A 16,176-nucleotide genomic window follows, 5' to 3' on the forward strand; every position below is an offset into this window, starting at 1 on the left:
GCGCAGTTGTAGTGGCCCTGCTTTCTGTACCGCGGGTTGCGGGTTCGATTCCCGCCTGAGTTTAGGTGTAATATTTGTATTTTTATATATGTATTATTTCTATGTATATTTATCAAAAAAAAATTATAACAGTCGGATGTTACCTGTAACACAAGCATTAAGTTGCTTACCATAAGAACAGACGACCGTGTGTGTATGTTATTAGATATTTATTTATTTATTTATTATTCAATATTAATATAATACATTACTACATATCAGACGAGGTCAGTTGAGCAGTGGTCTCAACTGTGGTTTTCGTTAATCGCTTTTATAAAAATCTCTCATGATGACGATGCGTGATCGCATCGTTTACTAGCAAACTGTCGTTTTCACGTTTTTGGTAATTTTACTATCAAAAGTTAAGATTTTTACTGATCTGACTGTTTCTTAATTGTGAACTATTCCGTGAAAGTACGGCTGTGTAACTGTAACTAAACATTTTTGTATGTTTGAGATATTATCTTATCAAAGCTCAATATTATTTGGTGTTTATAATCAACACAACGAAATCAAAATAAATTTTGAATACATAACCTTTTTTGTTGTTTATAAAAAATATAATCGTAATCCAAAATAGTTTCCTTAACATGGCAACACTGTTGTAGAAACGTCCTTTAAAACTACTTTGTGATTTGCTAGTTTAACTGTCTAGAATATTTTTGAATGTGATTGGCTAGGTATGATATGTATATTAACGCGCGCAACGATCTTTTGACTTTCAAATTCACCGGTAAAAGACGAAAGTGATGGTGTTTTATTGAACAAAAATGGTTGCGATCGGTATAGATTTAGGTACGTCGTGTTCATGTGTAGCCGTGTGGCGTGATAATGATGTGCATGTGATACCCAACGAAGAAGGAAGTCTTGTAACTCCGTCCTACGTGGCGTTTACACAGCGAGAACGATTAATAGGAGAGCCCGCGAAAAATCAAGCATCCGTAAACGCGGTGAATACGATTTTCGGTGTGAAAAGAATTATCGGGTACGGGTTTTACGAACCCGGCTTGCAAGAGGATTTAAAATATTTTCCATACACAGTTCTAAATGACAACGGTAAGCCGAAAATACGTGTAAACTATAGGGGTATGATAAAATTGTTCGCGCCCGAAGAAATAAGTGCTATGATCATTTTCAGGATGAAGCAGATCGCGGAGAAGTTTTTAGGGTGTAAAGTTGATAAAGCTGTCATAACCGTACCGGCTTATTTCAGTGACTATCGGCGTCAAGCCACAAAGTTTGCCGGTCAGATCGCTGGCTTAGAAGTTATTAGGATAATTAATGAACCGACTGCCGCCGCTTTAGCGTACGGCTTAAATAAGGATATGAGTGGGGAAAAGAACGTACTTGTCTATGATTTAGGAGGTGGGACATTTGATGTGTCCATTTTGAATATTGGTCAAGATACTGTGTTTCAAGTGAAGGCAGCCACTGGTAATATTAGACTGGGGGGTGAAGATTTCGATAATCGTATCGTGACTCATTTAATTGATGATGTTCGAAAACGACACGGTAAAGAAGTAAAAAGCCCTCGAGCGTTACGGCGTCTTAAAACTGCTGCTGAAAGGGCTAAGCGATTGCTAACGTCAGCTAACGTAGCTGTTGTCCAAGTAGAATCACTTTGTGAGGGAATCGACTATCACGCGAAGATCACCCGCGCCAAATTTGAGAGACTCTGTTCAGACTTATTTAAAGATACCCTTCGATACGTCGAAAGAGCGTTGGTTGATGCTGAGACGACTAAAAGTGATATCAACGATGTTATATTAGTTGGAGGTAGTACGAGGATACCAAAGATACGACAAATGATTAGTCAATTCTTCGATGGTGTAAACATAACGAGTTCTGTCAATCCGGATGAGGCTATTGCGTGCGGAGCAGCTATACAAGCAGCTATAGTATCTGGTGACACAAGTGAGAGGCTAAAAAATTTACTGTTAATCGATGTCTTGCCATTGTCGTTGGGTGTTGAAACGGGTCACGGCTTAATGTTCACCGTACTACGACGTAACACACCCGTACCGTGCAGCCAAGTTAGGGAAATAACCACATTAGAAGATAACCAAGACGCTATGAATATTGAAGTGTATGAAGGAGAGAGAACTCTGACTAAAGACAATAATTTGCTTGGCTCGTTCGGCCTCTATCATATACCGCCAGCACCAAGAGGAGTCGCCAAGATTGATGTCACGTTTGCGGTAGACGTAAACGGTATATTGACGGTTTCCACTGAAGACAAGACAACTGGTAATTTTAAAAGTGTGACGATAAGCAATGCTAATAGACTGACTCAACAAGAGGTCCGCAAAATGATTGCAGACGCTGAGAAGTTCAGAGAGGAAGATGAGGAGAACAGGGTACGTTTGGAAGTGAGGAACCAGCTTGAAACGTACATATACAGCGCTAAGAGAATCATGAATGAGAACACTGAAGTGATAACTGCTGAAGAATATTGCGATGTAACGGATGAATGTGCCAGACAATTAACTTGGTTGGAATTGAATCCCGACAGTATGCGGGAAGAGTATGAAAGAAGGATGTCAGAGTTATTAAATCGCTGGGGGTTGATACTAAGGAGGGTTGAGCAGGCAGGACAAAGACACAAAAGACGTAAGAAGGATTTTGGATTCTCTGATCCTGGCGATCCATAGGACACGTCATATGATGATTATTAAATAAGAGTTTCGACTTTTTCAACTTTTATTCATGCTTTAAACGATTGTAATGGTATTGGTAAGTACTCTTCTTTATATATTTCAGCTTTTTTCCATAGTTTTTGTATTTGCCTTGCTTTTATATATCAGAAGATTGTTATTTTAGTTTTAAGATGATGTTAAAAGGTCAGAAATGCTTTTGCTTTTGTTGGCTTTGTTTACTGCGAACCTTCTTTATGTTCCAATTATTGTGGGCTCGATTCCGTTCCCGAATAACGTAACATATATATATTTATATATGGCTTATTCATATTCATTTAAATAAAGTCATGTAAATTTAATCAATCAAAGGCTAGGAGTTGGTGTCGTTTGTAGTTGGTGGCAGGGTTTTGCGGGTTCGATTCCCACTTTGGTCCTTTGGTCTGGGTGTAATATATTAAAACTGTTGCTATATTAGACGGCTGTTACTTACGACACACGCATTAAGTTGCCTCAAGAACAGACGACCGTGTGTGTATGTTAAAGATGTTTATTTTAATGTATAAAATATAATCATATATTCCAGCAAAGAACCTTATTTTTAATGATTACGCCAATTTAACTCATTATTATGAAACAGCGCGACCATGGTTTCTTTAAAGTATCCGAAACGTAGGGTATCTAAAAAACAATAAACCGAGATAAAATCCGAAAAAGAATCGTATGATCATTTATAGTGAAAAATATAATACTTTAGAATATTCGAAAACTTAAAATAATTGCGATTTTATCTTGAATCTTTATGTTATATTTATATATATGTACTAGATGACCCCGCAAACGTTGTTTTGCCATATATAACTTAGGGGTATGAAAAATAAATGTTGTTCGATTCTCAGACCTACCCGATATGCACACAAAGTTTCATGAGAATCGGTCAAGCCATTTCGGAGGAGTTTAACTATAAACACCGCGACACGAGAATTTTATACATTAGAAGATTATTTATATGAATATTTATTTAAAAAATAAATTATCAGCCCTCTGTTATCAATAACAAAGTTATTTAGCTTCCTACCTTAGAACGGACGCCGGTCTAATTATTCCATATATGCCTAATAATAGATCGAAAACCATTAAATACGTTTATATATTGCGCTTCATCATTACAGCCTATACAGTCCACTGCTGGATATAGGCCTTCACAAGCTTACGCCAAAAATAACGTGAACTCATGTGTTTTGCCCATACTCACCTCTGGGCAGGCGGGTTGGTGACCGCAGTACTGGCTTTGTCGCACCGAAGACGCTGCTGCCCGTCTTCGGCCTGTGTATTTCAAAGCCAGCAGTTGGGTGGTTATCCCGCCACCGGTCGGCTTTTAAGTTCCAAGGTGGTAGCGGAACTGTGTTATCCCTTAGTCGCCGCTTACGACACCCACGGGAAGAGAGGGGGTGGCTATATCTTTAGTACCGTAGCCACACAGTATATATATGCGCTTACGCTATACCAAAATATCGCTTGTATATACGCGCTAACCTTCAAACTTCTTTACAGTTCACTAACTACGGACGAAGTAAATGAAAACTTAATTCAAGAATGTTGATCATCTCTTAATATCAATCACAGTAATGATGTAGAAGGAAAGCAATGTATTGACTGACACATTGGTTTTAAGTTTTAAAGGATTGAACCTGAAACAGTTGAATTGAAAATACGATGTCAAAGGAAACTCGCCAATATTAAACACATACCATTTTGTACTAGAAAGGTGAAGAAAATTCTGGAAGAAGGATATTCTCGAAAGCCAGTTTACTTCATTTTTGCTCCAAATAAAATTCTAATTAAATTTTTTAGTAGAAACAACAATTCGATTATATTCCAATCATATATCATTATATATAATTAATTAAAATGTTTAAAATTTGCTACTCGAAATATGATGAAAATTTTAGAAGAATCGGGTATATTATAAATAAATAATTAATCATTTACAATGTAATGTTCTTGATAATGATGTAATTTTTAGACAATTCCAAAACATTTGTCTGATGGAGCTGTGATTATTCTAGTATACATATATTTGATATATCCATAATTCTTGACTATGTATGACAATACGTATTAGTTAATTTTGAATTGTATTTAAAAGACAGATTATTGAATCGTTTGCTGATTTTTGTAGTTTTTTTTATTGATTTTTCGATTTTGCCCAATTGATACTACCTCATTTTTAATACATTTTAAGTTAGCAAATTAAATTACTGTGTTTTATTTCTCATGTCTTTAAGCGTAGTTAAGAATTTTTATGGAAACAAATAAATCAAATAATATTTTTTGTAACCAGTTAATTTTCTTATCAAGTTATTATTTCTTTTTTTTTATACCAGGTTGATAAACAAGCGTACGGCTGGCTCAACGGTAAGCAATTACCGTAGCTTATAGACTCCTGCGATACCAGAACCGTCCCAAGCATATTTGCCGACCTACCCCCGCTCTAAATAATAATGCACATAATATTTTTAAGTTTTATAAATGTGTCTATATATTGTTTCTATAAATGCAGTTTTGTTTACAATTCGAGTACGAATTAGTACTAAAACAACTGTTTATTATTGGATAATTAATATTATTGTATATTATATAAGCAAATTGTACTATATTTTAACTGGTCAGCTTTATAATATTAGTATAGATTATTTTCATTACTAATTCGCTATAATCCCTTCTATCCCTACTAATATTATAAATGTGAATGTAAGTTTGTTTGTTACGATTTCACGCATAAACTACTTAACCGATCATCATGAAACTTTGTACACATATTCTTGGAGGTATTAAAAGGATAAACATAGGAGAAACATAGAATACTTTTTATATAAAAAAATAATCCAAGGAAAGCCGCGGGTAAAAGTTTGTATTTTATATAGGTTAAAGCGAGTGAAATCGGGAACGAGGTATAGTTTTTGAAGTAGCAAAATCAATTTAATTGTAATAGAATTCAATAATTCAACTTTTAAATTTACATTTATATCATACAAACTAAAAAGAACAAGACGGTAAAATATTCGCAAACAAAATTCAACCTAGGGTAGGTTGTAAAAAGTTAATAATTCAAAAACCGTGTAGCGTCGTGGGACACAAGATAGGAACGAAGTTCCTTATTGTAAAATATTACTTTCAAGTTATATTGGAGGTATAAGGAAAATAATTATTAGGGTATAGATTTTTTATTATAATTTTTTTATCGATAAAATTTCAAAAAAAAAAAAAACGTAACAAAATTATTTTAATAGGTACCTTTATTTTATTTACAAAGCTGAGACCGCGACTTCGTCCGCGTGAAATATAAGAAAAAAGTTATTGTTCAATTCGCAGAGTTATATCAATAAATTTCTAAAATAAAATTTGCCTAAGTTACTCCTTATTACGACAGCTATCAGCCAGTGAAAGTCCCGTGAAAATCGGTCCGACCGTTTAGAGAGTGAGATTAGCCGGAACAAACAGACAGATAGACAGACAGACAAACATTGTAAAAAAATGTTATTTTGGTATATGTACCGTATTAATATCCATATACATTTATTAAAAAAGCGGTTATTTTAATATTACAAACAGACACTTCAATTTTATTTATTTGTATAGATGATTTATAAAAATATAAAATAATTATCGAATGATATAATAATAATAGCAATCTGCAATAATAATAACAGTCATCACGTAGACTATACATTAGACACTGTATAGCCATCAAACATAAACTATACATAAAAATTTAACGCTTTTTATAACGTTACGGACGTTTTTTGCCGGTTATGGTACCCCTCCGCAACGCCCCATAAGGAACTTTGTTCCAAACTTTTCACGAGTTAATTAAACTTAAATTTAAATAAAGCAATTGAAATACAATATAAGAAAATATACATATAAGCCAATAAACAAAACTTAAATATTTTGACGTGACAACGTCTAATAAATCGATGAATACCGGCTGCATGAATGAAAAAGGATGACTCATTGTAGCGTTACGCTCATTGTACACTTGCGCCACATCCATCTCTCTTCAACTCGATTGGCCTATGCGTCCGAGGAGATGTTTTGTTACAACGTTGTTACGTTAAACTATCGTCCTTAAGCGTAAACCAAGGATGACATTGCCCCGTTACGCTCATTGTACGCTTGCGCGCCGCATTTATTTCTCTTCCACTCGATTTGCCTATGCGTCTGAGGAGATGTTTTGTTATGACGTTGTCACGTTAGACTATCGTCCGTAAACCAACTTTATAGACAAACAATTTTTTTTCGTAGAATTTCGGCTGCATCGAGTTATTCGAAGATGGGCAACATCGACAACACGGTGCCATGATGGTGATGGCAATGCTGGGTTTCTATTTCGAAGTTTCCCGCCATGATCGCGACAAGTACATACGCGTGCATAACAGACACATACGGGCTGGTATGTTTTTATTTTTTAGCGGAATATATTCTGCTCAAAGTCTGTAGAATTCTGACTGGGGAAGTACCGCAACCGTACAGAAGAGCACAACTAAATAATAATTTTCTCAAATAGTGTCGTGTTCTGGTGGCTATCTGCCAGTGAAAGTGCCGTCAAAATCGGTCCAGCCGTTTCAGAGATTAGCCGGAACAGACAGAGAGGCAGATACACAGACGAAAATTGTAAAAAATGTTATTTTGGTATATATCCCGTGTACCTATACATCCATATGCATTTAGTAAAAAGCGGTTATTTTAATATTACAAACAGACACTCCAATTTTATTTTTTTGTATAGATTAAAACCTCTTTTTCATCACCTCAGATAAACTACACCACTTTGAAAAAATCCGTTCAGACGCAACGCTACCAGTCCCATACGATTATAAGAGCGCCACTCATCCCGCCTGGCAGTTCTGGAGGAAAGTCGGGAGGACGGGTATAGCAAGCGTCGCTACTTATAAGGACCAGGTTAATATACCGTCTTTATATATTGCTATAAATCTTATAAATTAAATTTGCTTTGCCATAATGTTTTTTTTTTATAAATTTTTGATCCACGGGCTCAAAATGCCCGTGCCTTTGTTTATCATGCATGCAATACCACATGCGATTTTTCTACTTATTATACTACAGATCAACAGTCCTGTGACTGCCTAGTAAAACTAGGACGTGGTCCGACGCTGACGGTTTTTTTTTTCCTAACTAAATACTGTTTATGCAGAAGTATACACATAATGTTGACAGTATAGAGATATTGAACGAGAAGAAACAGCAAACCCGAAAGCAAACAGTACTCAGTACAGTACTCAAGATGTATCAAAAATGATCTATAAACCCGCGTAACACTATTTCTGACATGACGAAAAAATGTGTTTTGATACCTTAGCATTTTAATCCAAATGATCATAGTATTAAAATGTATGCAGGTGTATTTTTTATTGAAAAAAATAAATAAAATAAAAATGATAATTCTACTACCCATCATTAGATATAACTCAAAAACTACTCGTCATATTTTGATCAAATTTCAATGGGATTACACGAGACACGACAAGCACAAGCTTTCAAATACTAAAAAAATCATCAAAATCGGTAAACTCAGTAACACTTTTGCCGTAGCACACATAAAAAGTAATCGAATTAAGAACCTCCTTTTTTGATGTCAGTAAAATGTTTTTTTTTGCAGGATCCAGACGGTTCTATAATGAAATCACTCGGACAAAACGAGCAACTTTTATCAGACATAGACATCATAAAAATAAATAGTGTCTATGGTATTAAGTGCTTTCTGGACCGACGGAAGGAGTACAGATAAAGAAAAATATTAAAAAATAAATAAACGAATAACAAAAAAGTATTCATTGATCTCTTTTATTTAACCAATAATTGTGTTTGCGGGCAAACGAAGAAAAACCGACTTCAATCATATCGACAAGTAAGACATCGTAGGTAGACAAAAAAAAGTCAAGTAAATACGCATTATCAAAAATTACTCCAAAAGTTGTATTCAGATCTCGATGAAATTTAAATGTGACCACATGATAAACATCGGCTTTCGTTTAAATAAAAATCATCAAAATCGGTACACCCAGTAAAAAGTTATGCGGATTTTTGAGAGTTTCCCACGATTTCTCTAAGATCCCATCATCAGATCCTAGTTTCCTTATCATGGTACCAAACTAGGTATATCTCCATTCTAACAAAAAAAGAATTATCAAAATCGGTTCATAAACGACGGAGTTATCCCCGAACATACATAAAAAAAATGTATACGGTCGAATTGAGTAACCTCCTCCTTTTTTTGAAGCCGGTTAAAAATACACTGAGTAGAGATTAATTAAGATTTATTTATGACGCACAGCTTCCGAATGCTTGCAACAAATTGGATAAACAATCTTTTTTTGTGTTACAAGAAAATTATTAATATTTAGAAAATTCAAAAGTTCACGCCTCATACACTCCCTTAAAATATTGCTTGCAGCTTATTAAAAGCACGCTCTAATTCTAATAGCTTGTTTAGGAACTACACCAATCGACCATACAACAATGATAAGTTCGATTAGTTGATGTTGGTCTGGCAGATAATCGCCGGGCCGAGGTGGCGAATGCTAGCGCGACCCCATCTCACCCCACCCAGGCGGACGACTGCTCACACGTGGTGGTTTTTTAGTCAGTAGGAGTCTGACATTACCCTCTGGTGCCCCCGCACTGAAGGGTATCCATGATGGATTTTCCCCACGTAAAAAGATGGTCTCGCTGATAATTACAGATGGCTCTGATTCTATTATATTATGATAAAAACTATGAACTTTTAAAAAAGTTATTGAAAATTTTAGTTGTTTTTATTATTAGAAATATAACTTTATTTAATATTTTTTTGTATAAAAAACATTTAAGTTAACATTAAAACATTTAAATTACAATTTAACTAAACGATCTACGTACTACTTTCGTCTTAACATTTTAACAAATTTTGCCACCTAAAAATCATACTAAATTTACTGGCATAAAGAAAAATCCAACAGATTCTAGTTTTAACGTATAAAGATTATATATTTTCTTTTTGTTAACTTATAATGAAAAACATATTTAAGAATTAAAAAAAATCTTAAATAATATTAGGCTATATGTGACTAAATCTTTGCTTTCTCTAGAATAGGCGCGAAATTTCACTTTTGTGATTATTTTCTATACCTATTGTTAAGTATTAGTACTTCCTAAATATTTATACAAAGGTTTTTTATTTGTCGTAGGTACTTTGGTATAAATTTGCTTCATAGAAATGGATTGTGAATATGGCGAATATTTTTTAATAAAAATGTTTTATATGTGTGGCGACATCTATCGCGCGAAATACGAACGACTACAAACAACGTAATTAAAGAAAACTGACGTATGCTACATCGAGCTATCAGAGTTTTCAAAGTGATTATGTATATATACAAGATCCCGACAACAACCGTTGGGCCAATAGCCCGCCAGACACAACACCCGTCTACTTATCAAGAAGCAACTTTATCAAGAAGCAGTGAAACAGACCCTAAGTCACTCAAAAAGTATTTATTACTGATACGATGACCGTTTATAACAATTTGTATTGACTAAACAAAAAATATTTATAACAAGTTATAATTATACTAGCTAACCTGGCGAACTTCGTACAGCATTATTTGTTTTACACATATATATTATTAAACATATATATTCACGAATATATATATCGAAATAAAATATTGCCGATAGCTTAAACAAAATAAAAAACAAAATCTAAACAGGAACATCCTAATCACGTAGCGGTATGAAATTTACTTTACGATATCAATATGTTCTCATACTTATCAAATTTAATAACCAATTCATAAAAATCTGCCGAATCGTTTCGGAGGAGCATGAACACAAACACTGTTACGAGATTTTTATAAAAAATATAAAAAAGTAAAAAAAAGAACCATGTAAAGTAATAGTGTTATATTATAGTTGTTATATTATCCACTAGAGGGCAGTAGCAGTTTATTTTTATAAATAATTTTGATGATTCTTGTTTTAATCGAAAGCTAATGCTTTTGTTGTGGTACTTACCATTTAAATTATATCGAGATCTAATGACTACTTATTGAGCAATCTTTGATAACATATATTATATTTGTTATATTGTATATTGCGTCTACTTACGTTGTATTACTTGTCGATTTAATTGAAGTCGTTTTTTTTCTGTTTACAAGCAAATATAATTATTTATAGGCACTAGGTGATCGTATTGTAATCGTATCCGTATCCGTATGGCAACACGTTTGTCAAGTCAGCTAGTGTTAGATAAGATTTTATACTATACGCAGTTAAAAACAATTTTGTAACTGGTTAAAACAAATAAAAAATGGCGGCAATTTCTATCTTCCGCACTGTTACGGTAAAATTTCTTACAAGTAAGGTTATTTAAATTTATTTATATTTAAAAAAATCTATCTGTTTTTATTTTCGCTAATGTAATATGAAAATAGGTTAATGAATTAATATTTTGATAAATGGTTATGAAATGATTGTCTCCAAAAAGGATAGCATTCAATTCATTGCGAGTTAGAAAGAGACAAAAAAGTTTGACGTCATAACTTTATCAGCCTTTTACTAGTGCTCTGGGTGGTCATGTAATAAAATTTTCCCTGATTTGAGATGGTACAAAATATATAAATCATTATTTAACTTTTTATAACTGTATTTAATAATAAGAAAAAAAAATTGGAATTTTAACGTCAATCTTGTAGAATATGACTGAAAATACTCAACGAAACACTTATTTCTTACTTAAAATCTATTGTTATTCATTTACGATACACACTTTTTACTACATTGAATAAGTAATCACACTAATCACTTAAGCGCCACTTATTAGGTAGCAACGTTAGAAGCACAATAATTAAACAATAACTGCTTCTTTACTTACAAATTATCATATTTATAGGATAACAATCCCGCCAATAGATTACAAACATGGTGGGAACTAATAAGAAAATTGGTCTTAATTATTTGGAAGATGGTGTCGCCATCTGTATGCTCTTCCGACACTTCAACAAATAAAAATCACAGTAAGAATAATACAATCTTATAAAATTATTAGAAGAATAAATTTAAATTATAGCAGTATTTATTTTGTAAAACAGATAACAACGATAACGACTGACTAATCGTAAATAAATATTAACCATTCAGAAGATGGTGTCACCATATCTGTATTGTTGCGGTATTAAACAAATAAACAATAATAGTAATATTAACTCAAAATCCAATATTTTAATTGTCAGAATGACAAATTTTAATGCTAACACTGTTTATAAAATTTCGAATCCCACACGAGTTATCTAAAAAATTAGTATTTCTACTGCAGTAAATTGAACTTTAAAACTACTGAAATCATAAAGTTATACTTTTAATAACAATAAATTGCTCTGCTTTGTTTGAAATATTATTTAATAATAATTTATTGTAATAAATTATTAAGTTTTTTTAATGAATTGATATAAATACTTAGTTATAGGCTACAGTTTTTACGAAATCTTACACCTATTTTTTTTTTCATTTTTTGTAACTCAATCTTATAACTATTGACTTTGTTAAGTAAAAACAAAATATGCATTAACATATAAACGCACACATTATATGTAACGTAATATATAGTTGTTGTTCATACATCACATTTACTTACAATATTAATGAAATAAACATTACTTCCTATCAGACGAGGTTGGTCAAGCAGTGGTCTCAACTGTGGTTTTTGTTAATCTAATATATAAGATTCTCGTATCGTGGTGATTGTAGTTAAACTCCTCCGAAACGGCTTGACCGATTCTCATGAAATTTTGTGTGCATATCGGGTAGATCTGAGAATCGAACAACATCTATTTTTCATACCCCTAAGTTATAAGGGGGGGGGGGGTTAAGAGGGTTAATGACATATATTGCAAAACAACGTTTGCGGGGTCAGCTAGTCACTTTTATAAAAATCTCTTATGATGACGATGCATGATCGCAACATGTACTAACGTGTGTTTCAAAAGTTAGGGCTTTTGATTATAGTACTGTTATTTAATTGTGAAATATTCCGTGGAAATGTAAACTATTCTATGGCTGTCTAACTAAACATTTGTATGTGTTGTTGTGTGTAAGTTAACATTTTTGTTTGTGTGAGACAATAATATCTTATCGAAGTTCTATATTATTTGCTATTTCTTATCAACACTACGAAACCAAAATAAATTTTGAATACAAAACCTTTTTTGTTTTGTTTATAAAAAATATAAACTTAATCAAAATAATTTCCTTAACATGGCAACACTGTTCTAGAAACGTCCTTGAATACTGCTCTGTGATTGGCTAGTTTTGATATCGAGAACATTCTTGAATGTGATTGGGTATATATAAAGGCGCGCAACGGTTTTTAGACTTTCAAATTTACCGGTAAAAGACGAAAGTGATGGTGTTTAATTGAACGAAAATGGTTGCGATCGGTATAGATTTAGGTACGTCGTGTTCATGTGTAGCCGTGTGGCGTGATAATGATGTGCATGTGATACCTAACGAACAGGGAAATCATATAACTCCGTCCTACGTGGCGTTCACACAGCGGGAACGCTTGATAGGCGAGCCCGCGAAAAATCAAGCGTCCGTAAACGCGGTGAATACGATTTTCGGCGTGAAAAGAATTATCGGGCGCGGGTTTTACGAACCCGGCTTGCAAGAGGATTTAAAAAATTTACCATACACAGTTCTAAATGACAACGGTAAGCCGAAAATACGTGTTAACTATAGGGGTAAGATAAGATTGTTCGCGCCCGAAGAAATAAGTGCTATGATCGTTTTCAGGATGAAACAGATCGCGGAGAAGTTTTTAGGGTGTAAAGTTGATAAAGCTGTCATAACCGTACCGGCTTATTTCAGTGATTATCAGCGTCAAGCCACAAAGTTTGCCGGTCAGATAGCTGGCTTAGAAGTTATTAGGATAATTAATGAACCGACTGCCGCCGCTTTAGCGTACGGCTTAAATAAGGATATGAGTGGGGAAAAGAACGTGCTTGTCTATGATTTAGGAGGTGGTACATTTGATGTGTCAATTTTGAGTATTGGTGAAGAGTCTGTGTACCAAGTGAAGGCAGCCACTGGTAATATTAGACTGGGGGGTGAAGATTTTGATAATCGTATTGTGGCGCATTTAATTGGTGATGTTCGGAAACGACACGGTAAGGAAGTAAAAAGCCCTCGAGCGTTACGGCGGCTTAAAACTGCTGCTGAAAGGGCTAAGCGATTGCTGACGTCTGCTAACGAAGACATTGTCCAAGTAGAAACACTTTGTGAAGGAATCGACTATTACGCGACGATTACCCGCGCCGAATTTGAGAGAATCTGTTCAGACTTACTTACAGATACCCTTCATTACGTCGATCAAGCGTTATTTGATGCTGGGATGACTAAGAAGGATATCAACGATGTTATATTAGTGGGAGGTAGTACGAGAATACCAAAGATAAAACAAATGATTAGTCAGTTCTTCAATGGCGTAGATTTAACGGCTTCTGTCAATCCGGATGAGGCTATTGCGTGTGGAGCAGCTATCCAAGCAGCTATAGTATCTGGTGACACAAGTGAGAGGCTAAAAAAATTACTGTTAATCGATGTCGTGCCATTGTCGTTGGGTGTTGAAACGGGTCACGGCTTAATGTTCACCGTACTACGACGCAACACACCCATACCGTGCAGCCACGTTAGGCAAATAACCACATTAGAAGATTACCAAGACGCTATGAATATTGAAGTGTACGAAGGAGAGAGACCTCTGACTAAAGACAATAATTTGCTTGGCGCGTTCGATCTCCATCATATACCTCCAGCACCAAGAGGAGTCGCCAAGATTGATGTCACGTTTGAGGTCGACGTAAACGGTATATTGACGGTTTCCACCACAGACAGGACAACTGGTCATTTTAAAAGTGTGACGATAAACAATGCTAATAGACTGACTCAACAAGAGGTCTGCAAAATGATTGCAGACGCTGAGAAGTTCAGAGAGGAAGATGAGGAGAACAGGGTACGTTTGGAAGTGAGGAACCAGCTTGAAACGTACATATACAACGCTAAAAGAATCATGGATGACAATTCTGAAGAGATAACTGCTGAGGAACATTACAATATTACGGATGAATGTGCGAGAGAATTAGCTTGGTTGGAAGCGAACCCCGACTGCATGCGGGAAGAGTATGAAAGAAGGATGTCAGAGTTATTAAAACGCTGGGCATTGAAACTGAGGAGGGTTGAGCAGACAGGACAAATATACAAAAGACACAGGAATGATATTGGATTCTCTGATCCTGGGCATTAGAACACGTAATATGATTATTATTATTATTAGATAATTAGAGTTTTGACTTTTTCCAAGTTTTTCCGGGGCTCTATATATCTGTGCTTGTGTCGGTAAGTACCCACTCTTGATATATTTCAGTTTATTCATATTTTTTGTATATGCATTGCTTTTACATATCAAAAATTATCATTTTAGCTTTAAGATGACGCTTCAAGGACGAAAATTCTTTTGTGTTTGTTATGATTGTTGTGTGCTCGATTCTCTTCCCGAATAATGTAATACACATTTATTTATATATAGAATATTGATATGTAAATTTATTCAATAATATATTGAAGAAGAAATTAAAAAAACAAATATCATAACTAAGATATTCAGTTAGTAAGAATTGACTAGCCCGTTGGGGTAGTTTGTAAGTACTTCGCTTTCTTTTCCGGTAATATATATATTAAAAATATTGCTATATCAGTCCACTATTATCTACGACACAAGCATTAAGTTGTCTACCTTAAGAACAGACAACTGTGTGTGTATGCTAAAAATATTTACTTGTTAATTTGTCTTGTTTAATGTATCATTTATAGATCATTTACAGTGTATATTTTAAAACTTTGTATTTTCGAATTTTCGAAAACTTAAAATAATTGCGATGCCATCTTGAATCTGGATGTAATATTTATATATGTATTATTTATACGTATATTTATTTTAAAAAAAAGTATGTCATTCGTTATCAATAACACAGATATATTAACTACCTATCTTAGAACAGATGACCGCGTACATCTATAATATAAAAATGAGTCGCTGAATGTGTTGCTAAGCGCAAAACTCGAGAACGGTTGGACCGATTTCGCTAATTCTTTTTTTTAAATATTCCTTGAAGTACGAGGATGGTTCTTACGGAGAGAAAAATTCAAAAAAAAAAAAAAATTTAAAATTTCCTGAAAAAGTCAAAAAACAACACTTTTCTATACTCCCATACAAAAGATTTGTGATAATACTTTAAAGTCAATTTGAACTTTAATACCATACGATAAAGTTTGTGTTAGGCGATACGAAGTTCGCCGGGTCAGCTAGTAGCTTATATATGCTTAATATATCAGCATCCTCTACACATTATATATTATATCACTTTGTATATACGCTCTAACCTTGAAA

The 16,176-nt window shown here is 34.0% G+C and overlaps 3 protein-coding genes across 3 annotated transcripts in view; all 3 read left to right on the plus strand.

Moving 5' to 3' along the window:
* Window positions 1–8,530, plus strand: part of LOC123666063 — a 31,720-nt gene extending 23,190 nt beyond the window's left edge. Inside the window, exons 9-11 of the mRNA XM_045600271.1 lie at window positions 6,981–7,128; window positions 7,492–7,637; window positions 8,356–8,530. Of these exons, the coding sequence (XP_045456227.1) occupies window positions 6,981–7,128; window positions 7,492–7,637; window positions 8,356–8,484 (423 nt within the window). The 3' untranslated portion in view covers window positions 8,485–8,530. The remainder of the gene's footprint in view (window positions 1–6,980; window positions 7,129–7,491; window positions 7,638–8,355) is intronic.
* Window positions 769–4,810, plus strand: LOC123666158 (heat shock protein 68-like). The gene is made up of 2 exons (XM_045600363.1): window positions 769–2,772; window positions 4,227–4,810. Exon 1 carries the CDS (start codon window positions 810–812, stop codon window positions 2,688–2,690), a length of 1,881 nt encoding a protein of 626 aa, XP_045456319.1. The 5' UTR covers window positions 769–809; the 3' UTR covers window positions 2,691–2,772; window positions 4,227–4,810.
* A 4,667-nt stretch (window positions 8,531–13,197) lies between the features above and the next one.
* LOC123666064 (heat shock protein 68-like) lies at window positions 13,198–15,033 on the plus strand. The gene has a single exon (XM_045600272.1). It carries the CDS (start codon window positions 13,510–13,512, stop codon window positions 15,031–15,033), a length of 1,524 nt encoding a protein of 507 aa, XP_045456228.1. The 5' UTR covers window positions 13,198–13,509.
* The last annotated feature ends 1,143 nt before the right edge of the window (window positions 15,034–16,176 follow it).

This window comes from Melitaea cinxia, chromosome 25, assembly GCF_905220565.1.
Source record: "Melitaea cinxia chromosome 25, ilMelCinx1.1, whole genome shotgun sequence".
NCBI lineage: Eukaryota > Metazoa > Arthropoda > Insecta > Lepidoptera > Nymphalidae > Melitaea > Melitaea cinxia.